This window comes from Giraffa tippelskirchi, chromosome 3 (genome assembly GCF_054371585.1).
Source record: "Giraffa tippelskirchi isolate mGirTip1 chromosome 3, T2T-mGirTip1v1.2.pri, whole genome shotgun sequence".
NCBI classification, from domain to species: Eukaryota; Metazoa; Chordata; class Mammalia; order Artiodactyla; family Giraffidae; genus Giraffa; species Giraffa tippelskirchi.
The window spans coordinates 84,563,835-84,591,619 of NC_137277.1; the positions used below are offsets into that span (position 1 = coordinate 84,563,835).

Genomic DNA, 27,785 nt, shown 5'->3' on the forward strand with positions numbered 1-27,785 from the left:
CTTCATTTTTAAATGCATTTCTTTGATTACCAAAGCGTTTTTAAAAATTAGTTCTAAGTCTTCTTTTGTGAATTACTAGTTATTATATATAATTCTTTGTGATAGTTCAAGTGTAACTAGCCTAGTGATAGGCAATGGACCATACAACCTATGAAGAAACTCTCTTACCCTTTTCACACTGCAGTGCTCATTACATGGAATCATATCAGCCAGCACCATTTTAGCTGCTGTTTAAGAACAAAAATCAAAAATTAAGAAATGCTGCCAAGAATGCTGCTCGGTGATGTGATTGTTTTCACTGTGTAAAACTAATTTTAAAATCAGACCTGTCTTAGGCTAGTTGAAGTCCTGATGTATTATGTAAGCTTCTGTATTATGGCTCATGTCTTCTTTCTTCAAATCTGATCAGAATAGATGCTGTTTGAATGACATCTGTCAAGAAGAGAGGTTTAAACCTCTTGTTTAAAAGACAAAGCCTCTGTATTCTCTTGATGTTTTTCCCTTTAGTCCTTTTCTTCCTAATTATTAAGTAGATAAATTATTGTACTATGTTCTGGATAGAGAGAAATGATCAGCTTGCTTCATTTTAAAGTCCTATTTTCTCCTTCCTTTACAGAATCTTTCCAGTTGTTTATGGTGGCTATTCAACCAAGAGCCTGGGAGACTATATGTTGAGTTACAGTTTTTCTGTGCTGTGTTTAATTTTGGCCAGGTATTTATTTACTGAGAACTTTGAGGAGTTTCTGTTTTCCTGGATGGTTTGATTGGGAGGTGGTGGTACGGATGTTGTTGTTTTCTTCTAAATCAAAAGGGTTTAGTTTGTTTGCCAGCTGCTGGTATGCATGACAGCTGACAGCTGCTGCCTATCTCCTAGTAGAGATGAATTATTATATTGGTTAAAGTCATCAGAATGCACACTGAGTGTTTCAGTCAGAAATACCAAATAGTTTTTTGCTTTGGTTTTGAGATAAAGGATGGTAATTTAAGCAGGGACAAGATGTTCCAAGTTCTTTTTAAACTTCGTTGTGGCCTTAATAAGTTACTTTGGGAAAATGACTTAACTTCTCTGAGCCTTTAGTTTAGTCACTTATTTAAATGCACAACATTTCATTTACATTTTGATGTTTCTTGAACTATAGGTACTTATATCTTTTTTAAAAAATCATGTGGCATATAAATAAAATTTGACCAAGGATAGTAGATACGATTCCTTCAGAGTCTACCATATGCCAAACATTTTAAGCATTTTACATTAATTATTTCATTTAAACATCACAATAATATCTGCGAAGTAGATTCTTACCCCCCCCCCCGGTTTAAAAATTAGAAATTAAAATTCCATTGAAGATTTAAGAATAAATGAAGGTGTCCTTCGGAGAAGGTGATGGCACCCCACTCCAGTACTCTTGCCTGGAAAATCCCATGGACAGAGGAGCCTGGTAGGCTGCAGTCCATGGGGTCGCGAAGAGTTGGAAACGACTGAGAGACTTCACTTTCACTTTTCACTTTCAGGCATTGGAGAAGGAAATGGCAACCCACTCCAGTGTTCTTGCCTGGAGAATCTCAGGGACGGGGGAGCCTGGTGGGCTGCCGTCTGTGGGATCGCACAGAGTCGGACACGACTGAAGCGACTTAGCAGCAGCAGCAGCAGCAGCAGCAGGTGTCCTTGGTGGTGTAGCGGTCGAGAATATGCCTGCCAATGCAGGGGACACAGATTTGATCCCTGGTCTGGGAGAATCCCACATACATCAGGGCAGCTCAGTCCACATGCCCTAGAGCTTGGGCTCTGCAAGAAGAGAAACCACTGCAATGAGATGCCCTAGAACCGCAACTACAGAGTAGTCTCTGCTCACCACAACTAGAGAAAGCCTCTGTGTAGCAAAGAAGACCCAGAGCAGCCAAATATAAATAAATAAGTAAATATTTAAAAAAGAATAAATGATATTTTGCATCCTGGGAAAATATTTTTATGTGAAAATTAGAAATTTTTATTCCACCTCAATCCCTTACTTTTTAATTAGAGAATATTAGTCCCCAGATTAAGTATCAGGTTGAAAAAATACAGTACTTGAAATCACTGAGTTTGCTTATTTAACCTGAAATAATTGGCCATATGACTTAGTTAACATGTATTAGTATATAAAAAAATACAGTACTTGAAATCACTGAGTTTGCTTATTTAACCTGAAATAATTGGCCATATGACTTAGTTAACATGTATTAGTATATAACATGTATATTTAGATAGACGAGTGACCTGTCCATTTATTACAGACAGACACGAGCATGCTAAGGGCTCCTTGATGTCCACCTCACTTTGTTATACTGTTTATGATCTAAACTATAAAATACTAGGTTGAAAAATCATAGTCTTACTCAGTATCTTGCATTCAGAAAGCCCACTCCAAGCTGAGCCATTCCAGGACTGGGACTCACAGGGCTTCACACACAGAAGCTAATGCCAGGAATGTTGCGTTTGAAATAAGGCCCCCAGAGCTTATGGCTGAAGCGCTTCAAAGAAGGGAGAGATACAAACCTGCTCCCATTCCATTTTCCTCTTGGGGAGGTGTGGTAGTAAGATCATTCCTTTCTGGTAGTTTATAATGTGAAGTGAAGACAGATAGATTCTTCATGTCACTGCATTCTTCATCTCACCCACGCCAGCCTGCACTAAGATCCTTACCCTGCTGTGCCTGACAGATGGCAGTTCCCAGCCTCCCATCTTCCTAGGCAGTCCTGATCATCTTGCTGTGTGGCTAATATCTGGTGCTAGTTTGCCTCATTATGCCCCAATTCTTCAAACTCTTTCCCTAAGCAGTAGCCAATTTCATTTCACATAAATTTTGTTCAATTACTTCATTTTAATCAGACACTATAGCACTTGTTAATTCTCTTGTCTCTGAAGTTTTAACAGAAAAATAATAAAGAAGTACTTAAGCATAATGGGAGATATTTTATTTTCTTTTTAGAAAGGGGGGAAAGAGACACATAGCCCTTGAATGTTTTCATTTTTCTCCAGTAAGCTAGCTTGCTAGTGTGGTTGCTCAGCACTCATATCACCCATCATAATTAGCAGGAAAGATGATTGGGAAGAGGCAGCCAAGTACCATAAAACCATCCCTCAGTATCCAAGGGAGATTGGCACCAGGACACACCCTTACGTACCAAAATCTATGGATGCTCAAGTCCCTTATATAAAATGGCATAGTATTTGCATATAACCTATGTACATCCTCCCATTTACTTTAAATCATCTCTAAGTTACTTATAACACCTAATACAATGCAATTGCTATGTAAATAGTTGTCAGTACACAGCAAATTCAACTTTTGCTCTCTGGAACTTTGTGGAACTTTTTTCCCAAATATTTTTGGCCCACAGTAGGTTGACTCCATAGATGCAGAACCTGTGGATACAGAGGATCAACTGTACCTGCCATCAGACACTGAACTTTATAGAGAGTCTGCCTGTGTGTTCTATTTAAAATGTTGCTCTAATCACCAGAGGTTTACTTCCCCAAGCACTAAATTTTTTTATTTCTGTCTTAAACTTTTATTGTAGAGCTCATAAAATAATAGGGGTTTATTTCTTCCATAGGGATTTATTTCCTTTGGCATCTTTGGATTGGACAAACATTTAATCATCCTACCTTTCAAAAGAAGGTAATTTTAGTTTTGAAATAAAGCTATAACTGTAAAGGTAATGACAAAGCCATTCTATTAAGATACGTATATTTTTAAGTCTTTAGAAACTGCTAGGAGACTACAGAATGGTTAACCTAAGCACCATAGAAAGGTTTTCTGTTGACTCACATATGTTATATGTAACTGTAGGGAAAATGTCAGAAGAGCTGTCAATAATCCAACATTGTAATTTGCATTTTAATAGGAATTGATGAAAACTGACTTCTGTCTGTGCTATTAACTATATAAAATAAAATGAAACTTGAAAATGTATTTACAAATGGAAATAAGAGGCGGTATGCCCCCAAAAGTCTATATTTGGTTGCCTTTCTCCTTTGACAACAGGATTTTTCTATCAAAGTGACAATTTATAGAAAACTCAAGTCTTCTTCTTTTTAAATTTCATTTTTTTAAAACTGGCTTGGTGACGAGTTTCTTTGAATTCAGGTCAGGAATTTCTTTGTGAAAAATAATGAAGTGGGAACACTTCACCTTGGTGGTAGGAGGAAGAAGTGGGGATGGGGGGAGAATTCTTGTACTTCCTTGTTTGTTTTCAAAGTCAAAATTAGTAGAAACTAGAAGCGCTAGTGGAATTTATCTTATAGGCTATATAAAAGTGCGCAGTAAATGGTTCTTGTTCTTTCTTCTCCTTTTCGCCATCATCATTATTGAAATGTAGTTGCCAGGGTTGGTCACAATCCTTTGATGAAAGAAGAAAGGAATAATAGGAAAGTCACTGCACTTCGTTATTAGCTTCATAATGTTGATCATTTAAAAGAGTCAACAGATCTGCTGTATGGTTTGGCAAAACAGAATTGTTCTTTACTCTATATCCCAGTATTTGTCTCTCTGGTACTGATACTGGGAAATTAAAATGCTTAATCACTGTATATTATTTCTGCATTTTAAAACTATAGAATGTAGAATAAGGAACTTCATTTTTTGGCAGATCCTAAAATAGTTCAAACATATCTAGAGGGTTTATAAAATGTTCAAGTCTTCTACCCAAGCCTGCTCTGAACAGGAAACTAAATGCAGGTTAAATATATTTCTGCTTCAGAGACTAGGGATGCCTGGGTGTTGTAGATGGCAGCTGTGGTGAATGATAGCTTTGGAACAGCCATATTGACGGGGTGATAAGCAAGAAGGAGCTGTTTCAGGGCTTTGCTTGCATAAAAAATTTCATCCTAAAATTTTTGGTTTTCAGACTTGAATTCCTATGGAACGGTAAAGAAACAGCAGAAAACAAGGATTCTTCTGTTCCTGAGGAAATAAAAATGACCTGTCAACAATTTATCCATTATCACCGTGACCTCTGTATCCAAAACATTGTGAAGGAAAGAAGGTAAGTACAGGTTCTAGACAATTACATTTTAGATGATTAATTTTGGTTTGTGATAGGCTAACTAACTAACATGCTTGTAACTAACTTTGTTATTTTCAATAACACATATACACATAAAAGTTAAAATAGCTACAGGTCAGTTTACAGTTTAAGAAACAGCATATATAAAAGCCATATAACTTTAATTTTTACATTTTTAAATGCCATATAACTTATGATTTCCATATAAAATATGAAAACTTTAGAATGAACCAAAATATAGCAGAATATTAACATTCAGTTCATGCTGGCCATTAATATCTCTCATGAAACTTTGAGATACATTGTATTTAGAAGTGATTTTATATTCCCTATCTCCTAAGGATATGCTAGTAATAGGCTATTTCATATTACTAATGATATTATCGAGAAAGTAAAGTGAAATATCTTTTAATTAATTCTGCTGCTTATTTTTTCACCTCAAGTCCTAATCTTTAGTCTGTAACATCATATTTATTCTTCTAATTCTCAGGCATGGAGTATACAGCAGAAAAGAATAAACAAATGTTCTAGTGCCAGTATATTTGGTTGTCGAAAAACAGGAAAAGAACAGAACATGATATAAAGAAGCAAATACTTTTATGTCTGTAACTGAAAAATTGAAAATCTATGAAAATTACCATTCAGGATAACTTATTTACATATATTATGCCACTATATTTGATTATAACCAGAAGGTGTCCTGATTCAGCTAGCAGAAAGGGTATTCACTGGGTGGAGACTAACTCTAGAACTCAATCCCTGGATCTGTCACTTTTTGGGCGATTACTAGCTGTGTGACATTGAGCAAGTTCAATTCTCCAAACCTTAATTTTCCTCTTCTTTAAAATATCTAGCTCTTGGGGATTGTTTGCATTAGATAACAAAATCTATGTGATGGGCCTAGCCGAGTTTCTGGGAATGGTAAGCTATGAAGAAAAATTAGTTTCCCACCCCGAAAGGGCCAAACACAAGGATTTCAAAGTACGATCTATGGATAGTTTCAACGATTTAAAATTGCTTTTTCAAATTGAGAGAGGGAACTCTGTGTTAGCTCCACCAGGCCCACTCTGACTGCTGACTGTTAGGAAGCATAGCTCTTGCCATTTGCAGGGTTGCCAGGCTGCCTCCGTTCCAGATGGTGAACGGGCACAGGCTGGCTCCAATCCTGCATAGTGGCTGATCCTCTGTCACTCTGCACAACTTCCTAGACTGTAGTTGTAGCTGCCTGATCAGTCATCAGAAGCAAATATGAATCAGTTGGTGTCCGGATTAGAAGGTGTAGGGCTATACATTTAAAATTAACAAGCAGGAAGAAGGCTCAGACTTGGGATGTAACATTCAAGCTTTTGTTCAAAGTGATGTTTGTCGTTGCAAAGCATAAATTAAGATATCCTATTACTAACTAAAATACTGATATTACAATAATATTTTATGTACTTGAGAAATTTTTTCATCTGTATTAACTTAATTTTTATATGAAATGCTAATTTATATTCATGATTAAATGTTTAAAAATTTTTTGTCACCTGTTTCTCATTTCATCTTGACTTTCAGCCACTCTTACCTATTGTCAAGCACTTTACAGCTTGACTAATGCTTGTGGACAGATTCATGTTGTCTATCACATATTTGTATAAAAATGAATAAAATTCACTTAATTGGTTTTCTTACATTTCTTTTCCTCTTGTTTATTTTTTCATACCTGAGGCACCCCTGCATTTGCATTAGGAAGACAAATTTTAAATAATTAAGAAGTAGGTTTATAATTAAAAAATTAAAAATATCTGAGGAATCTTATGGAAATTCTTCCAAAAATTAAAAATAGAACTGCCATATGATCCAGCAATTCCACTTATGTGTATTTACCCCCCCAAAATTAAAAACACTAATTAGAAAAAGAATGTGGACTCCTTTGTCCACTGCTGTATTATTTACAATAGCCAAGATATTAAAAAAAAAAACAAAAAAAACTTGTGTCCCTCAGTAGAATTGATAAAGAAGATATTGTGTGTGTGTGTGAATATATATACAATGTATACATATATACACAATAGAATATAACCCAGCCACAAAAAAAAGAATGAAATCTTGCCATTGTGACAACATGGACGGACAACCTGGAGGGCATTATGCAGAGTGAAATAAGTCAGACAGAGAAAGATAAATACTGTTTGATTTCACTTATATGTGGAGCCTAAAAAAACAAAACAAATGAGCAAGCATTACAAAACAACAGAGTCATAGATATGGACAACAAACAAGTGGCTGCCAGAGGGGAGAAGGGTGAGGGGAAAAAAGAAGTAGGTGAGGGAGATTAAGAAGTACAAACTCCCAGTTGCAAAATAAATGAATCACAGGGATGAAATGTACAGTGTGGGGAATAGAGTCAACAACTATGAAAAAAAATCTTATATTTATAGCAAGACAGATCTCACTTATCCTTTCCCTGCTTCATAAGGCAACAAATTCCTATCGTATCAATAAGATTACCTTGCTCAGGGCATGAAGAAAGGCTATTTGTGGGCACTGTGATAAGCAGAAAAAAGTTCAATTTGAATAACTGAGTAAAAATTGTCACTTCTTAAGAGCTTGCAAAACTATTATTTAATGATACTGAAACAATTATGTATTTTAACTAAGAGTATAACTTATAAAATATGTAATAGTCAGGTGTCTACAGAACTCATCTGATCATAAAAGACCATCTACTATAAAAGGAATATTTCTTTGTTGATGCAGTTACATTATCTAAGTCATTATTTTAAGTGTTTCTGTTTTCACAAGCATTATTGGCATATTTTGTTTTCCTCTGGTAGATCTTTCTAGGGTCAGGTGATTTAACAGACGCTTTATATTCAGAATAGTTTCATTCCTGTCACCTCTTAACTATCATGCTGTCTTTCCTTGTCTCCTATTTTTTCTTGCTTGTCCTCCATCATGCAGTTCTGATACCAGATTTACAGAACACATGGGTGAATCATTCCTTTGACATACAGGTGTGGTGCAAAGACTTCTGCCGGGACCTTCTGTGGCTGTGACTTGGTGAACTGGCTCATTGAAGTTGGCCTTGCCTCTGACCGTGGTGAAGCTGTGATATATGGAGATAGACTGGTGCAAGGGGGAGTCATCCAACATATCACCAATGAATATGAATTTCGGGATGAGTACTTGTTTTATAGATTTCTTCAAAAGAGTCCTAAACAGAGTCCTCCCACTATTAATGCAGACATTCCCCAACTGGAAAGATATAAAGAAATTGAGCATTCATCCCCATCCCCTAAGACCTAAGTTATGGAGGAGACAAGCCCACATGGAGTCATATTCTAGCCTCAGATCTGTTACTTATTAGCTGTGGGACCTTTGGCAAATCACCACCTTTCTGAGCCTCAGTTGCCTCTTCTTTAAAATTTGACAGGTTCCCACTCCATGCTAATATTCTGTGATTTTATGTGTATGTGTAACACACAGAAAACTGACTTAGAAAAAAAAGAACCAAATCAAAATTTAAAGTTCTGATAATGAATATAGTAATTACTATAATTATGTCAACATTTTAAAACATTGCTTCCTCCAGTTGTGTGCTGTAATTTCAAAATCAACATCCAATTTACTATTCTTTTAAATTGCCAAATTTGGCAGGTGTGCTGCCGGGGGATATGGTCTTTAAATTATGACCACTTTGCACTTATTGATAGCATTTCCTAAAAAAAGAAGTTTAATGATTGTAATAAGAGGCCTTTTTATTCTATTTTTCCCCTTTCCTGACAAATAGTACTCATTAAAAACTAGAAGCACTTTTTTTTAAGGTTCATCTTCTCTTGCTTTGCTATCCAAAATAGTAATCTGTGCCATTAGGAGGGGAATAAAAACCTCCATAAATATTATTATCTCTAAAATCCATCAATAGAGGTATAGTCTAACCTTTAACTTTTGTACTAAAAATAATTTGAGCAGATGCATTTAAATTTGCCAACAAAATTATTGCCATGTGATATGTAATTTCTGGTGTTTGCACAAAGCATCTCAGAGCAGGATAACCCTATACCTTTTCCCTGCAGTTAAAAAGAAGACAAACTATGTAATTCAAGTCAAGATTTTAAAATTCTATACCTAACATCCTACTGTTACATATACAATTTAGTTTTAAATGTCCATGTATAAAAATTTACACATTTGAAAATTATTAAATGTAGCCCTCAGATAAGCTTTACCCTCAGTGAATTAAAGAGACAACTATTCGCAAGATCTTTGTACCTCTACTTAATTGTTAAGTGTCAGTACTGGTTTAACTTATTGAAAACTGTTTCAAATATTTATTTGTCTCATACTTTTAGTGTCATATGTAAAAGCCATTTAGAAAATAATTTATAGGGTTAAATCACTGCCCTTTTAATGCAACAAAATGTAACTAAAAAAAACAAAACAAAAAACAAACCCTGCATGGAAGCCTAGGATATTTAACAACTAAATCACACATTAATGTGTAGTATTAATCTATACCAATTTTAAGTTTAATAAGGGAATGGGGTTTTTAGCAGAACTGTCTTGCTACATAACTTTTTTTTTAAATGACCACATAATAACTCTCAGAATGCTCAGGAGTAAGCATAAAGCCTCAGTGCTGTACCAGGAGACTTTTATAGATAGAGCAATAAAGATACTAATTCATATGCATGCAAGCAACACAAACTCAAGTGGGGAATTTGTTTTGCTTGTGAACAAGTCATATTACACATGTTATTTGCATGAAGGGAATTGGAAGCATCTTTTTCCATGGAAGCACTAAAAGAAAACCCTGACTCAGAAAGATCTGCAGTTTCAGATAATGGAAGTTTTTAAGAGATGTTTTTAGAATTAAGGATATGCTAATTTTATTAAATAAAAATATTTGTAAATTTTACTTGCTCACTGACAGAGCAAGTTTCTCAATAAAATACCTATTTTAACTTGCATTGCCAGTGTCTTGTCTTTGAGTAATCCAAATAATGCAGAAGCCATCAGAGAGGTCTTTTCTATAGGTTTTCAATGTTTCCTTAAGTGGATCTCCTGAGATTGTCTATTCTTCATGACCCTATGGGACCTGTGCACAGGACCTTGCCCAAGTATGCACTCAGTAAGCACCTTTTATTCATGAGTCACTATGACATTAGAGTCCTCACATATTTCATAATTTTTAATATGTAGGGTCACAGCTGGAAAAATTATCCAATACAATTTTGATTAACAGCTGCCACTTTTATACTAATCTTCAGCATGATCAGTTCTTCTTTTCTTTGTTATCAATGTGTAATTCCATGCCTAACTTGTGTTTAAATTTCAGTATTTTTTAGAATAAGGTTAAGTGTGCTTGGCATTTTAAGAATAATAATTAATGATCAGTAAATTTCTAAAAGCACAAAAATAATGTAAAAGTATTGTTACATTTGCTATGCAGCAAAATACAGCTTAGTTTTGCCCCATCATACCTCATATCATATATAATATTAAATTACTTTAGATCACTAAACTAGATGGTCAGGTGATGAGTTATGGTTGGAAACAGGATCAGAAATATCACTGTTTTTCAGGAAAAGACAGGATAATAAATTTCTCCAATTATTATGATAAAAGCCTAAAATCAATTAAAAAGAGAAAACATTCACTCCACAAAACCTGTTTTAGAGCAAAATTGCAAACAGGAACTAGATTTCCAAAATTCTAGGCAGCATAATTATTTCTAGAGTAAATATTTTCATTAAAAATTAATATATAAATTGATTTAGCATCAAAGATCAAACTAGCTTTCTCTAAAATACTCAGTTTATTAGATTATTCCCTTGGTTTATTAAGTAATGGTAATTAATAAACCACATCATTTAAGGACTGACCAAAAACGTACTTAATTTGAGCTACTATACTTTTTACTCTTAAGAAACCCATGAAATTTAAGAAAACCTTAAATTTTCTAAAATATACCACAAGGCATTAATTACCCACTCAAGGACCAAAGCCCAAATACCATTTCAGATTTATAAAGTCTCCTAAATGTTTTATAAATTAATTGGCTTTTATAAACATTAATATAATAATTCTTATCTCTATTTGGGGAGTTATTATTCCCATTTTGATTATGGAAAAAGGGAACAGATTGACCTCAACCTTAATAAAAGGCTATCTTATCTTCCAAGTTATACAGATAGTCTAGCTAATGTTCTCAACTTTATAAGCAGAGGACTGTGTAAATTCTTTCCATCAGTCCTTGAATGTTAATTTAACAGATGTTTATTGAGCATCTACCTTGTGCCAGACATAATGTTGAATACTAAGTACACAATAGTGGGGGGAAAATGTGGTTCCTATCCTCATAAAGCTATTCTGCTGTGAGAGAGAGAGGTGTTAAACATTTAATCACACTTGTGATCAGGCTCTCATGTGGCTCTGAAAGTGTGTATCGAGAGACCCAACCTTGTGTGGGGAAAACTTCCCTAAGGAAGTCATGTTTCAGCAGAACTCTATATTAAGAGCACATGAAATGGATGATGCAGGCAGAGGGTGTAGTCATGATGGGGGAACTGGGCACATTCAAGGAATTGAAAGAGCAGAATAGAAACTTAAAAAAAAAACCATGACAAAAGCATAAATAAGATAGACGGGAGCAGAATCTTGTTGATAGTTGGTAAGAACTGGGACTTATCTCAGTGACTGTTTTAAAAGAATTTTAGATTCAGTAAGAAAATCAACAACTTGATTTCTAAAAATGAGCAGAAGATCTGAACAGATATCTCACCAAAGAAGATACAGAGATGGCAAATAAACATATTAAAAGGTGCTTTGCATCATATGTCATTAGGGAAATGCAAATTAAAACAATGAGATACTTCTACATATCTATTAGAATGGCACAAATCCAGAACACTGACAACATCAAATGTTGGCAAGGATGTGGAACAATAAGCACTCTTATTCATTGCCGGTAGGAAAGCAAAGTGGTACAGTAGTCACTTTAGAAGACAGTTTGGCAGTTTCTTATAAAACTAAACATACTCTTACCATGATATCCAACACTCATGTTCCTGGGTATTTACTCCAAAGAGTTGAAAACATGTCTACACAAAAACCTGCACACAGATGTTTATGGCAGCTCTATTTATAGTTGCCAAAACATAGAAGCAACCAAGATGCCCCTCAGTAGTGGATATCGGCAACCAGGATAACCAGACAATGGACTATTATTCCTCACTAAAAAGAAATGAGCTATCAAGCCATGAAAAGACATAGAGGAAACTTAAATTTATATTACTAAGTTACAGAGCCAATCTGAAAAGGCTATATACTGTAGGATTTCACCTATATGATACTCTGGAAAAGCCAAAACTGTGGAGACAATAAAAAATATAAGTGGCTGCCAGGGGTGAGGGGAAGGGAGGGATGAATAGGTGAAGCACAGAGGACAGAGCAACGAAACTGTTCTGTATGATACTGTAATTGTAGACACATGTCATTATACATTTGTCCAAACCCACAGGATGTACAATGAGTGACCCCTAATGTAAATCTGGATTTGGAGTGATAATGATGTGTCATTGTCAGTTCATCAATTATAACAAACGTAGCACTCTGGTGTGACATGTTGATGGTGGAGGGGAGGGTAGAGGAATAGGGGTATGTGACAACTCTGTATCTTCTGCTCAATTTTGCTTTAAACCTAAAACTGCTCTAAAAATAATCTATTTTTTAATTCGGAGGGAAATTCATGACCAGATTTAAAATTTTAATAGGTCATTTTGGCTGCAGTGACCCACATGGCTGAAGATAAAGAGCACAAATGGGTGTAGAAGAACTTAACTGCAGTAGTTCAGGTAAGAGCCTAGTGCTAGTTTGGTCTAGCATGGTATCAAAGGAGAAAGTGAAAACGTGCAGGCCCTAGAGAGAGAAATAATACTCAATTTCTTTGCCTCAATAAATCACTGAACTGCTTACCCTTAGTTTCCTCATATATTAAAAAAGAGAGAGGAGGTACATGGGGGTTGGCTAAGGGGCTTCATGATTTAAGAACCTATTCCTGAATTATATGTAAGACAAACCAGAATTAACTGAGTACTTGATAAAGTTTTCTTTTGTAATGGAAGCTTTGCGTTAGACAAAAGCTGTCAGATGATGATTTTTAAGAGAAAATTTAAAACAATTTCTGAGCACTCTTTAGCAATAATAGTAACCCAGTGTTTTTACTAACAATCCTAATTGCAATGATGTGTGTGCGTGCTAAGTTGCTTCATTCATGTCCGACTCTTTGCGACCCTATGGACTGTAGACCTCCAGGCTCATCTGTCCATGAAATACTCCAGGCAAGAATACTGGAGTGGGTAGCCATTCACTCCCTTCTCCAGGGGATCCTCCCAACCTAGGGGTTGAACCCAGGTTTCCCACATTGCTGGCAGATTCTTTACATCTGAGCTAGTGACCAATAAATATGACAGTGTAATCAAATACCTAAGAAAGAAATTTCTAGAAACCAATAAATACCGTGTCATTTTGAGTTGGATTTTTTTTTCTGTTTAATAATTTTGAGTTGGATTTTTTTTCTGTTTATATTTGCAACTTTGAGTCTTACTTGGTAATCTCTGTGTAACTTTAACAAAGTTTTATAATTTGGGGGCAGATACTATTACTCATATATAACGCTCATAACACATTATACATTATAGCATTCTAATGTTTATAATATGTTAATATTTCTATTTCATCACCACTATCCCACTCCTTGGAAGGAAAGGTATGACCAACCTAGACAGCATATTAAAAAGCAGAGACATTACTTTGCCAACAAAGGTCCGTCTAGTCAAGGCCATGGTTTTTCCAGTGGTCATGTATGGATGGGAGAGTTGGACTATAAAGAGGGCTGAGCGCAGAAGAATTGATGCTTTTGAATTGTGGTGTTGGAGAAGACTCTTGAGAATCCCTTGGACTGCAAGGAGATCCAACCAGTCCATTCTAAGGGAAATTGGTCCTGGGTGTTCACTGGAAGGACTGATGTTAAAGCTGAAACTCCAGTATTTTGGCCACCTGATGCGAAGAGCTGACCCTGATGTTGGGAAAGATTGAAGGCAAGAGGAGAAGGGGTGACAGGATGAGATGGTTAGATGGCATCACTGACTCAATGGACATGAATTTGGGTAAACTCTGGGAGTTGGTGATGGACAGAGAGGCCTGGCGTGCTGCGGTTCATGGGGTCGCAAAGAGTCGGACATGACTGAGTGACTGAACTGGACTGAACTGATCTCATTCCTGTGCCTGTTTTCCTTGAATGAACAGAAGCAAAAGATGAGAGATTTGAGACACCAAAACAGTATCTCCCAGGGTCTTGGCTTATTTCATGTCCTGATCTCCCAGAAAAGCTCTAAGTAAGGAGCATGGGTGAAAGAATGCTAGATAATTAGAGCTAAAAACTCACCAGTCAGCTAAGTCTTGACAAAGAGCATGTGTGAGTTTAATAAAAAATTTGCATAATTAAAACACTAATAAAACAATGTGTAAATCTAGAAAATTTTGCTAGAGCTGGCTAATACTTGCCTAAAGCACAAAAAATTTATTAGTTGAGACAATATTTTCCATTAAAAAGAAAAATTTGCTTTCTTACTGTAACTGAGAAAATTGAGGACAATATATAATTATAACAAATAAATGCATACATTATTTTAATGTTTTCTGCTTTATGCAGAATTGGACATTTCATTATTGTGATTTTTTTAAAGATATCATGGCTAACAAAATGTACATGTCAATACCTGAAGTAACACCTGACTATCCATGATATATATGTCCAATTCCAATCTTATTTCCTTTCTCAATATTTCATCAAAGCTATATATACTTTTAATAGCCATGCTATCACTTGAATGCTATTAAAGAATAGTCAGATCTGCTCAAACTGAGTTTATATTATTTACCAAGGTAATGGATTCTAACTTTGAGGATGATTGCTGACAATTTACATGATCACTAGGAACTAACATTTGACTTATAAATTCTAATTTCATCTTCTGTACACTGATGAAAAGGATTAACAATTTTATCCACATGAAGATGCTTGTTTTGAAGGAGTGATTCCATCTCTTTGAACAGTTCTTTCTCCAGTTTGCTCATGTTGTCCAACATTGTTTTGGCTTTTTCCTGAACAATTGAAAAATAAAAATAAGTAAATACACAGACACATATGTGCATGTGAATGCACACGCACACACATGAGTCTAACCAAATTCCAAATCACCTCTACAGACAAGGTTTGTTCATTCTGGTTTCAATTTCTGGTTCAGTTCACCTTCTATTCTTTAGACAAAGAAGGAATGAAATTCTTTGGGAAAAATCATTGTTCTAGTTTGAGTTAATCTATTAACCATAAACTATCAGTTATTCTTAGTAGAAAAGACAATAACAAATATGTAGTATTAGTCTATAAGCAAGAAATGTAAAAGACAAATAACAGGTCAACTGAAATTTTTATATTAATTGTGAATGGGGAAGACTGCTGAAAACTGAGGCTGAGCCATTTTTGTGAATTTGGGTCTTCTATTTTTAAGACCAGTATTATCAGATTAAACAAAGGAATAGAATAGTAACATTCAATGGAGAGAACAACTAAAAGAAAAGACGTCTTCTCTATGATTCCTTGTTTCAACAAGGGGGTTAAAAAGGTCATGATTCTTATTGAAAGGAGCAATTTCAAGTTATTAATGAATTATCATCATCAGTTAGAGGGTAGGTACTGGTAGAAAAAGTATAGAGGATGAGAGTTATAAAAAGTGAGCATAATTTTAAAAATTTGAACCATTATAGAGCAGAATTCCATAAAATCAGGATTCTTAACTTTGAGCTATTATGCAATTTTTTCCCCTGAAGAAACCCTGCATTCCATATCTAAACAAAAAATGTATTTTGTTTATAAATGGTATTAGAATAATTGGTCACCTCTTTAAAAAAGTTAGAACCCTACTTCATAACATCTGCAAAAATAAATTCCATATAAAGAATTTTTTTTTCCAAATATACACATACATGCTAGAAGAAAATGCAGAGGTTATATTTATTTTGAGGTGAGGCAGGCCTTTTGAAGCATGAAATCACAATGCCTTACAGTAACAAATATAGTTGATTAAATTTTAAACTTTTGTCTGACAAAAAAGTTAAATAAACAGATTAAAAATTTGCTACATAACAAAGTTATTCACATATTTTTTGCCTCTTTGGGGCAAAAGGCTAAACAATCAAGAATCACTTGAAAAACAGGCTAAGGAAAATAACAGGCAAATCATTTAAGAAGAAATACCAAAGGCCAATAAACGTATGCGATTTTCAACTTCATTAGTAATCAAGAAATGGTAACAAACTACCAGTAGAACTGACTCTCCCTAAAACACAAAAGTAGTTATTTACACAGCCAGGACTGGAACCAAACTCTTTGACACTTCTTCCCTCAAATTCTACTGTCTTTCCACTACTTTGTTGTCAATCAATATTTAATACCTATTAAATAAAGCCTAAAATAGTAACTTCTTTTAAATTTTATTTCAATATTACTTGGAGAAATATCAAACAGCAATTTTATTTAGTTTAATGGGCATTTAGTAGTAATTCTACAAAACTCACTCCCAAAACAGAAAAAAAAAACACCTCACTCCCACAAGTAGTATTTAAGGGGAAAAGGGCACGGACAACTCTTGAGAACTATCGTGAGAAATTAGAGCAGTGCAGAGGCTGCTCAGGGAGGAGTGAAGGAAAATCCCTCCAGAGCAGATGTTCATGAAACATACCACTGAGAAACTTGAGCAAAGGCGAGAAGAACCAGAGGGTTCATAATTTTTCATAGTGCTGTGCTCAGTCAGATGAGCCAAGCCCATGGAGGGAATGACACTTCTGACCCAGGGAACTGGGCCTGAGTCAGTGCACTTAATAGGCTCCTAGAACAAAACACTTGCCTCTCACTCCATACCACTTGGCTACAAAAAAAGTGTTTACACTGTAGGTCAGAGGTCAAACAAACTGGTCTCAGAAAAAGCAGAAGTAGTGTCAAGCTTGCGTGCATGCTAAGTCGCTTCAATCATGTACTACTCTTTGTAACCCTATGAATGGTAGCCTGCCAGGCTTCTCTGTCCAGGAGATTCTCCAGGCAAGAATACTGGAGTGGGTTGCCATATCCTCCTCCAGGGTAGTGTCAAGAACATATATCAAATAGAGGCTCTGGACAGACCTCTCTACTTTAAGCATAAGTTGGGGGGGAGGGGAGAGCAGACAGAAAAGCATGACAACTATATAAACATACTACAGAAAAAGGAAAAAATAATTACTGCGGAGGAAAATTCATTTAATGCATTTAATGTAGAAAGAATGTAAATATATATACCTTGACAAAGTAAAAGTAATTATAGACAATAAAAATCAGAAGCTAGTAGAAGCAGGTGATAAGATGGCCAATTTTTTCCCTCATTGCAAGGAATCAGTTGATAGTTTTATGAAAAGCCTTTAGGTAACCCTTCCATTTCCTTCTAATTTATTTTATCTCTAGGGCAGAGAGGGAAGAGGGCAGGAAGGCTGAAGATGTATAGATATTATAGAATTGTCTCCCCATCTATCTATCTCCCCCTCAAAAAATACATATATCTACTTATTTTTGGAGATGAGATTTTGTCTGATATATTTAGTATTTTATAATACTTATGTTTAAAAGTATTATATAAGTATTTATCATTTTGTAAAAAAACTCAACTCATTATAATTATTATTTTAAGTCTATGGAGTGTCAGGTCACTTTCAGTTAAAATTAATCTGAGGGTACATGATCAAGAACATGATTTTAGAGACCAGGTTAACTCCCCTCCAGTAGTCTTATAATTTTTGGTGTGGGACACACTAAGCAAGCTACTTAAACTCTCCAAGTTTCAGATTTATTAGGAATCAGCGAACAAAAATGGACGGAAATGGGTGAACTTAATTCAGATGACCATTATATCTACTGCTGGGGCAAGAATCCTATAGAAGAAATGGAGTAGCCCTCATAATCAAGAGTCCAAAATGCAGAATTTAGCTGCAACCTTGAAAAAAGCAGAAAGATCTCTGTTCGTTTCCAAGGCAAACTATTCAACATAATTCAAGTCTATGCCCCAGCCACTGATGCTGAAGAAGCTGAACTTGATCAGTTCGATAAAGACCTAGAAGACCTCCTAGAACTAACACCAAAAAAAGATGTCCTATTCATCATAGGGGATTGGAATTCAAAAGTGGGAAGTCAAGAGATGCCTGGAGTAACAGGCAAGTTTGGCCTTGGTGTACAAAACAAAGGCAAAGCCTAACAGAATTCTGCCAAGAGTATACACTGGTCATAGCACATACCCTTTTTCAACAACATAAGATAACGACTTTACACATGGACATCACCAAATGTCAATACCAAAATCAGATTGACTACATTCTTTGTAGCCGAAGATGGAGAAGCTGTATACAGTCAGCAAAAACAAGACCTGGAGCTGACTGTGGCTCAGATCATCAGCTTCTCTTGGCAAAATTCAGGCTTAAACTAAAGAAAGTGGGGAAAACCACTAGGCCACTTGACTTAAATCAAATCCCCTATGAATATACAGTGGAGGTGACAAATAGATTCAAGGGATTAGATCTAGTAAATAAAGTGCCTGAAGAACTATGAACAGAGGTCCATAATATTGTACAGGAAGCAGTGAACAAAACCATCCCAAAGAAAAAGAAAAGCAAAAAGGCAAAATGGTTGTCTGAGGAGGTTTTACAAAGAGCCAAGGAAAAGAAGAGAAGTGAAAGAAAGGTAAGGGAGAAAGGGAAAGATACAGCCAACTGAACACAGAATACCAGAGAATAGCAAGGAGAGACAAGAAGGGCTTCTTCAGTGAACAATGCAAAGAAATAGAGGAGAACAACAGAAGGGGAAAGACTAGATATCTCTTCAAGAAAATTGGAAATACCAAAGGAACATTTCATCCAAAGATGGGTACAATAAAGGACAGAAACGGTAAAGACCTAATAGAAGCAGAAGAGACCAAGAAGAGATGGAAAGAATACACAGAGGAACTGTGCATAAAAGATCTTAATGACCCGGATAACCACGATGGTGTGGGCACTCACCCAGAGCCAGACATTCTGGAGTGTGAAGTCAAGTGGGCCTTAGGAAGCACTGCTGTCAATAAAGCTAGTGGAGGTGGTGGAATTCCAGCAGAGCTATTTAAAATCCTAAAAAATAATGCTATCAAAATGCTACACTTAATCAGTCAGTCAGTCAGTCAGTTCGGTTGCTCAGTCATGTCTAACTCTTTGAGACCCCACGGACTACAGCGTGCCAGGCCTCCCTGTCCATCACCAACTCCCGGAGTTTACTCAAACTCCTGTCCATTGACTCGATGATGCCATCCAACTATCTCATCCTCTGTCGTCCCCTTCTCCTCCTGCCCTCAAACTTTCCCAGCATCAGGGTCTTTTCAAATGAATCAGTTCTTCGCATCAGGTGGCCAAAGTATTGGAGTTTCAGCTTCAACATCAGTCCTTCCAATGAATATTCAGGACTGATCTCCTTTAGGATGGACTGGTTGGATCTCCTTGCAGTCCAAGGGACTCTTAAGAGTCTTCTCCAACACCACAGTTCAAAAGCATCAATTCTTTGGCGCTCAGCTTTCCTTATAGTCCAACTCTCACTCAATATGTCAGCAAATTTGGAAAACCCAGCCATGGCCACAGGACTGGAAAAGGTCAATCCTCATCCCAAGTCCCAAGGAAGGGCAGTACTAAAGAATGTTCAAACCACCATCTCCTATGCTAATAAGGTTATGCTCAAAATCCTGCCTGCTAGGCTTCAGCATTATGTGAACCAAGAACTTCCAGATGTGCAAGGTGGGTTTAAAAAGGCAGAAGAATCAGAGATCAAATTGCCAACATTTGCTGGATCATAGAGAAAGCAAGGGAATTCCAGAAAAACATCTACCTCTGTTTCATTGACTATGCTAAAGCCTTTGACTGTGTGGATCATAATGAATTGTGGAAAACTCTTAAAGAGATAGGAATCAGTTCAGTTCAGTTGCTCAGTCGTGTCCGACTCTTTGTGACCCCATGAACTGCAGCATGCCAGGCAGAAAGTAAAGAGGATGAGGGTGAAGGAGAAGAGTGAAAAAGCTGACTTAAAACTAAATATTAAAAAAACTATGGTCATGGTATCCGGTCCCATCACTTCATAGATGGGAGAAAAGTGGAAGCAGGGAGAGATTGCCTCTTCCTGGGCTTTAAAATCACCGCAGATGGTGAGTGCAGCCAGGAAACTAGAAGACGATTGCTTCTTGGCAGGAAAGCTATGACAACCTAGACAGTGTATTAAAAAGCAAAGACATCACTTTGTCAACAAAGGTCTGTATAGTCAAGGCTATGGTCTTTCCAGTAGTCACATATGATTGTGAGAGCTGGAATATAAAGAAGGCAGAGTGCTGAAGAATTGATGCTGTTGAACTGTGGTGCTGGAGAAGGCTTTTGAGAATCCCTTGCTGCTACTGCTGCTAAGTCGCTTCAGTCGTGTCCGACTCTGTGCGACCCCATAGACAGCAGCCCACCAGGCTCCTCCATCCATGGGATTTTCCAGGCAATAGTACTGGAGTGGGGTGCCATCGTCTTCTCTGTGAGAATCCCTTAGACAACAAGAAATTAAACCAGTCAATCTTAAAGGAAATCAACCCTGAATACTCACGGGAAGGACTAATGCTGAAGCTGAAGCTCCAATACTCTGGCCACCTGATGCAAACAGCCAACTGACGGGAAAAGACTCTGATGCTGGGAAAGACTGAAGGCAGAAGGAGAAGAGGGCAACAGAGGATGAGATGGTTGGATGGCATCACCGATGCAATGGACATGAACTTGGGCAAACTGCAGGAGATGGTGAGGGACAGGGAAGCCTGGTGTGCTGCAGTCCATGGGGTCGCAAAGAGTCGGACAAGACTTGGCAACTCAACAACAACAACAACAATGGGGATTTTAATAGTACCTACCTGATAAAGTGCTTGTGAAGATTAAATGAAATATCCCAGGTAACAGTACCATGGTGTTTGGTGTATAAGTGTTCAATAAATCTTAGCTATTGTTATTATGCTTAATATAATAAATTGCTCTAAAAAATTCACACTACATTCTTAACCATTATTTTTAACCAAAGGTCAAAAATAATATAAGGGCTTCCCAGGTGGCTCAGTGGTAGAGAATTGACCTGCCAGTGCAGGAGACACAGGAGACGTGAGTTCAATCCTTGGGTCAGGAAGATACCATGGAGGGGGAAATGGCAACCCTCTCCAGTACCCTTGTCTGGAAAATTCCATGGAGAGAGGAGCCTGGTGGGCTCCAGTCATGACTTGGTCATGACTGAGCAACTGAGCACACATACAAAAATAATACAGCTCTATTATAGTCTAAGCATCTAAACTATTTTTAGACCTATTTTTATATACAGGAAAGAAGACTGACATTCCAAAGTTCAAAATATGAATTGAATCATACTTAAGTTATTCTTCATGATAAACAGAAAAGATAATCTAATCATACCGTCTTAGTATCTAGTATTTCCAAGGCCTGTTGATGTTTTTGGTAGAGTGGATGTCTTCTGTCAGGCTTAATGTTAAATTGTAGCTTCTTTTCAACTGAATCTTCAAGTTCAAATGTAGGTGAACTGGTGTCCAATAGTTGTGAAATATTGGGCACAAATATGAAAGGCTTAAAAACAGATCTAGAAGAAAAAGTATTAAGTTGATATGTGTGATATAAAAATATTCAGCATTATTCTAAATCTTCTATGATTCTCTCTAGTTTCTACTCATTTATAACACATTGATTGGTCCTGTCATACTAGTTTTACTTGTGCCTATCTTCCTTGGTATACTAGGATCTTCTTTTGGGACAAGGGACATGCTTTATTTAGCCTTGAATTCCCATGAACCTAACAAAGGGCCTGGCATATAAACAGTGTCAAGTAAAATTATGGTTCATTTTTTACTGCAAACTCCACAGTTGGAGGGTAAGAACAATCCTCAGAGCAATATATTGAGGATTAGGATATGGGATGAAAATAAGCAGAAGTATTAATAAAGGGTTCACAAGTTTCATTCCATTTGCTTGAAGATATCTTTAATAATATGAAAGATAAGAGATGGCAAACATAAGATCATTTCTAAATGTAATCTGCATTATGTTTTATGAGAGATACCAACAATTTAAATCAAGATAGCCTGTATAATCCTACTTGATAAAGCTTGAACTATTGATATTTTAAGTTTTACATGTATTTTCTAGATTATTAAACCATTTTACTCTTACTAATCATCTAATATTTAATACGGAAATCTGCATAAGAAAACCTACCTACTTTCTTTTCTTGACAATTTTAAATATATTTGGGGAAAGAGGGGATAGGAATAACTGTGTATCAGAAACAATAAACATTTCATCCCGTAAGAATGAGAACAGTTATATAACACATATGCAAATGGCAGACTAAAACCTGAATAAAACAGCCAGTAGAAAATTTTTGTCGTATTGGTGCAACAAAAATTTAGCCTGACAAAATCATAACCAGACTAATGACTCTACCCTACTCCCTGCCTGGTTTATAGTATTTGTGACTTTACCTCTCAGGATCAGGAGTCCCTGTAAAGAAGTGAATGCAAGGAAGGTTGGAATCTTGAGGTAAAATTGAAACCATGCTTGCAGTGGTCAGGAATTCTCCCTCCATATTAATGCCACTTGGTTTATCTCGGAGAATTTCCACCATTGTTTCAACAGTTATGTTTCCTAGGGAAATAAATTTTAAGACCATCAAATACGTATGCATTTGCAAACTGGTATCCTGCAATTATGAACTGCTTTCTCTATTGATAATATATAACATGAGATACTGGTTTAGGTATTAAGTAAGATTGACTATAAGCAAATCTTGTATCATAACTGTCAGACTCACTGTGCTGTCACAAGGAAGATATTTTTTCAAATATAAGCAAAATATCAAAACATTATAACAGGATAAATCTGTTATCTCTTGAGAAGAAGAAATCAATAATACAAAATACACTCAATCTCATTGCCCTTCCAAAATTTTTTAAGGGGTATGTAGCTAACAATTAGCTAACAACGTCAATAATTATTATCTCAGTCTATCCATTCTAGGAACCAAATATTAAAGAGAATATTGTGTTTAGTTTCCAATATTACAAAAGATGTTCTTTACAAAATAAATTATTTTTCCTGTAATAATTTCTATGTCTGACATTAATACTCTTTTATGAAAATCTGAGTGGGAATCAAGGAGCCAAAAGACATTGGCTAGTGGAACTTGTATGTACATAGTTCTGTCAGACTACTTCAAAAATCTAAATGTCCATTGTGCATGATATATATAAATGCATTATATTCTGTTTTCTGCTTTCATAGGTAAAGTTTGCTTTTAAGGAGATTTTTTTTGAGAAAAACAGAAAAAAAAAATCTATTTTATCTTTTTACCAAACACAACATGTCCATGGTTACAGAAAGCCTCTGCTGCTGCTAAGTCACTTCAGTCGTGTCCGACTCTGCGCGACCCCACAGACGGCAGCCCACCAGGCTCCGCTGTCCCTGGGATTCTCCAGGTAAGAATACTGGAGTGGGTTGCCATTCCCTTCTCCAGTGCATGAAAGTGAAAAGTGAAAGCAAAGTTGCTCAGTCGTGTCCGACTCTTAGCGACCCCATGGACTGCAGCCTACCAGGCTCCTCCATCCATGGGATTTTCCAGGCAAGAGTACTGGAGTGGGGTGCCATTGCCTTCTCCACAGAAAGCCTCAGAATCCCGTATTTGGAAGGCATTTCCACCAAAAAATTTAAAAAGCCCAGCATGCCTTCAGACAGCTCTGCTCCTTTCTATACATGTTTCTGTGGCTTACGATCTCTCATGACAGGATGGATAACCTTACCCCTCCACAATGCAGTCCTCAGTAGCCAAAATATCTTCTTCTCACATGATAATGATTCTTGCCTCCAAAATTTATGACTCTTAATCCTCTCTGAATCACATGAAAACTCCTTCAAATTAAAACTTATACCAAACTTAACTGAAATAACATTTTCCTATCTTTCATCTGCATTGGTCCTATCTTTTGTCTATCTCTGCCATTAGACTATAAATTCCTGATCTTTTGTCTGTATTGTTCCTATCTCTGCAATTAGATTACAAATTCTCTAAAGACAAAAATGGGATTTTCTCTCTTTAGTTCTCATTCATTCAACAAATTTATTGAACACCTATTAAATGCCAGGCATTGTCCTAGGCTATGGGTAAATACAGTAATCTAATTTACACTTGGGTTTACTTAGGAATTTAATATTTGATAAAATTGGTTGGCACTTCAAATTAGTAGACAAAAAATAATTCATTTAGAAAGTGGTGCTGACAGAAAACTCTACTCAATACTGTATAATGGCCTATATGGGGAAAGAATCTTAAAAAAAAGTTTGTGTGTGTGTGTGTGTATATATATATATACACACACACATACAACTGATTCACTTTGTTGTACACCTGAAACTAACACAACATTATAACTATACTCCAATAAAAAATTTTTAAAAAACAAGTGGTGCTAAGATCATTGGGTAATCATTTGAGAAGTGATAAAAAAAAAAGAAGCTGGAATCCTAATTCATATGTTATTTTAGAATAATTCCAGAAGAATTATAATATAAATTTTAAAAATAAAACTATAAGATGTAGATAACCATTTCTGGTACAGTAGAAATGGCCTTTCTAAAAGCATGACATCAAAGATAAAAACCATATAAGAACAATTCTGCATGTGACATTTTATTACTAGCTTTCTATTTATGCCAGCTATTCTTTTTCCCCTTTTATCCTTTCTTGCCTTCTTTAATTTTTTCAAGTATTTATTATTCTATTTCTACCATGTAGCTTATTTCTACATTTCTTATTATTGTTTTCTCTTGACTTTATATATTACAGTCTGTCTTAAATTAGTTCTTCACCACTTAGTTAACACAAGGACCTTGTAACACTTTTACTCCAATTACTGCCTCCTATCTTTTGTGCTATTTCTCATATATTTAATTCTACTGTATTCATCTGGGTCTTTGAAAAGCAGATGCGAATTCTATGTACAAAGGTTTTGAGAGAGAGAACCAAATTTCAGTCTGGCTTCAATAAACTTGGCTTGAGGATTTATATAAATTTTTTTAAATACACAAAGGCTTTTTTTAACTTAAATTTGTACTGGACTATAGCTGCTTATTTAACTTATATGCAGAGTACATCATGTGAAATGCTGGGCTGGATGAAGCACAAGCTGGAATCAAGATTGCCGGGAGAAATATCAATAACCTCAGATATGCAGATGACACCACCCTTATGGCAGAAAGCAAAGAGGAACTAAAGAGTCTCTTGATGAAAATGAAAGAGGAGAATGAAAAACTGGCTTAAAACTCAACATTCAAAAAACAAAGATAACGGCATCCAGTCCCATCACTTCATGGCAAATAGATGGGGAAACAGCGGAAACAGTGGCAGACTTTATTTTTTGGGGTTCCAAAATCACTGCAGATGGTGACTGCCGCCAAAAAATTAAAAGATGCTTGCTCAGTTCAGTTCAGTCGCTCAGTCGTGTCCGACTCTTTGCGACCCCATGAATTGCAGCACGCCAGGCCTCTCTGTCCATCACCAACTCCCGGAGTCTACCCAAACCCATGTCCATCGAGTCAGTGATACCATCCAACCATCTCATCCTCTGTCGTCCCCTTCTCCTCCTGCCCCCAATCCTACCCAGCATTAGGGTCTTTTCCAATGAGTCAACTCTTTGCATCAGGTGGCCAAAGTATTGGAGTTTCAGCTTCAACATCAGTCCTTCCAATGAACACCCAGGATTGATCTCTTTTGGGATGGATTGATTGGATCTCCTTGCAGTCCATGGGACTCTCAAAAGTCTTCTCCACACCACAGTTCAAAAGCATCAATTCTGCGGTGCTCAGCTTTCTTCACCGTCCAACTCTCACATCCATACATGACCACTGGAAAAACCATAGCCTTGACTAGACGGACTTTTGTTGGCAAAGTAATGTCTCTGCTTTTAAATATGCTATCTAGGTTGGTCATAACCTTCCTTTCAAGGAGTAAGCGTCTTTTAATTTCATGGCTGCAATCACCATCAGCAGTGATTTTGGAGCCCCCAAAAATAAAGTCTGACACTGTTTCCACTGTTTCCTCATCTACTGAAGTGATCCCATGAAGTGATGGGACCAGATGCCATGATCTTCGTTTTCTGAACATTGAGCTTTAAGCCAACATTTTCACTCTCCTCTTTCACTTTCATCAAAGGCTCTTTAGTTCTTCTTCACTTTCTGCCATAAGGGTGGTGTCATCCGCATATCTGAGGTTATTGATATTTCTCCCGGCAATCTTGATTCCAGCTTGTGTTTCTTCCAGCCCAGCATTTCTCATGATGTACTCTGCATATAAGTTAAATAAGCAGGGTGACAATATACAGCCTTGACGTACTCCTTTTCCTATTTGGAACCAGTCTGTTGTTCCATGTCTAGTTCTAACTGTTGCTTCCTGACCTGCATACAGGTTTCTCAAGAGACAGGTCAGATGGTCTGGTATTCCCATCTCTTTCAGAATTTTCCACAGTTTATTGTGATCCACACAGTCAAAGGCTTTGGCATAGTCAATAACTACTTGGAAGAAAAGCTGTGACAAACCCAGATAGCATATTAAGAAGCAGAGACATTACTTTGCTGACAAAGGTCCATCCAGTCAAAGCTATGGTTTTTCCAGTAGTCATGTATGGATGTGAGAGTTGGACCATAAAGAAAGCTGAGTGCCGAAGAATTGATGCTTTTGAACTGTAGTGTTGAAGACTCTTGAGAGTCCTTTGAACAGCAAGAAGATCAAACCAGTCCGTCCTAAAGGAAATCAGTCCTGAATATTCATTGGAAGGACTGATGCTGAAGCTGAAACTCCAACACTTTGGCCACCTGATGTGAAGAACTGACTCATTGGGAAATATCCTGATGCTGGAAAAGATTGAAAGCAGAAGGACAAGGGGATGGCAGAAGATGAGATGGTTGGATGGCATCACCAACTCAATGGACATGAGTTTCATCAAGCTCTGGGAATTGGTGACGGACAGGCAAGCCTGGCATGCTGCAGTTGCAAAGAATCAGACGTGACTGAGTGACTGAACTGACTGAACTGATAGCCGATTAACAATGCTGTGATAGTTTCAAATGGATAGCAAAAGAACTCAACCATACATATACATGTATCCATTCTCCTCCAAACTCCCCTCCAATTCAGGCTGCCACATAACTGCACAGAGTTCCCTACTCAGTACAGTAGGTCCTTGTTGGTTATCTATTTTAAATATAGCAATGTGTAAATGTATAAAGATCTTATGAGGGAAAATGCCTATGAGAGAAAATGAGAAGTAATCCAGACTGCAACTGAAGTCTGATCCTGGGTTTAAAAGAGAGGGAAGAAAGGTTGAGTGAAAGTGACCTAGACTAACATGCCATCTAAGGAAAGTTTGCAAGGCTCTCAGGAAGTCCTTGACCCAAAGTCAGCCATCAGAAGAGTTCAATGACCCCAGGCATGGGCCTGCCTTAGTCTCCCTGATGCTGTCAGTCATTGACCAGGAGCAGCCTTCAGGAAGTGTAGCCTTGGTACTATACAAAGTCAGTGTACA

The 27,785-nt window shown here is 36.6% G+C and overlaps 2 protein-coding genes across 10 annotated transcripts in view; one reads left to right on the forward strand and one right to left on the reverse strand.

The window, feature by feature from the left end:
* GPR155 (G protein-coupled receptor 155) overlaps window positions 1-10,001 on the forward strand; it is a 41,261-nt gene extending 31,260 nt beyond the window's left edge. For 3 of the 6 annotated variants that reach the window (XM_081584599.1, XM_081584600.1, XM_081584601.1), the window contains 4 exons: window positions 617-712; window positions 3,598-3,662; window positions 4,891-5,028; window positions 8,046-10,001. In XM_081584599.1, the coding sequence (XP_081440725.1) occupies window positions 617-712; window positions 3,598-3,662; window positions 4,891-5,028; window positions 8,046-8,337 (591 nt within the window). In that variant the 3' untranslated portion in view covers window positions 8,338-10,001. Of the gene's footprint in view, window positions 1-616; window positions 713-3,597; window positions 3,663-4,890; window positions 5,029-5,539; window positions 6,722-7,992 lie in introns of those variants that run through there. The other 3 variants (XM_081584602.1, XM_081584603.1, XM_081584604.1) reach the window with 2 other exon arrangements.
* A 2,492-nt stretch (window positions 10,002-12,493) lies between these two features.
* Window positions 12,494-27,785, reverse strand: part of SCRN3 (secernin 3) — a 37,787-nt gene continuing 22,495 nt past the window's right edge. For 3 of the 4 annotated variants that reach the window (XM_081584608.1, XM_081584607.1, XM_081584606.1), the window contains 3 exons: window positions 22,695-22,857; window positions 21,616-21,796; window positions 12,494-15,198 (listed from right to left, as the gene is read on the reverse strand). In XM_081584608.1, the coding sequence (XP_081440734.1) occupies window positions 15,028-15,198; window positions 21,616-21,796; window positions 22,695-22,857 (515 nt within the window). In that variant the 3' untranslated portion in view covers window positions 12,494-15,027. Of the gene's footprint in view, window positions 15,199-20,770; window positions 20,864-21,615; window positions 21,797-22,694; window positions 22,858-27,785 lie in introns of all 4 variants that reach the window. The other variant, XM_081584605.1, reaches the window with a different exon arrangement.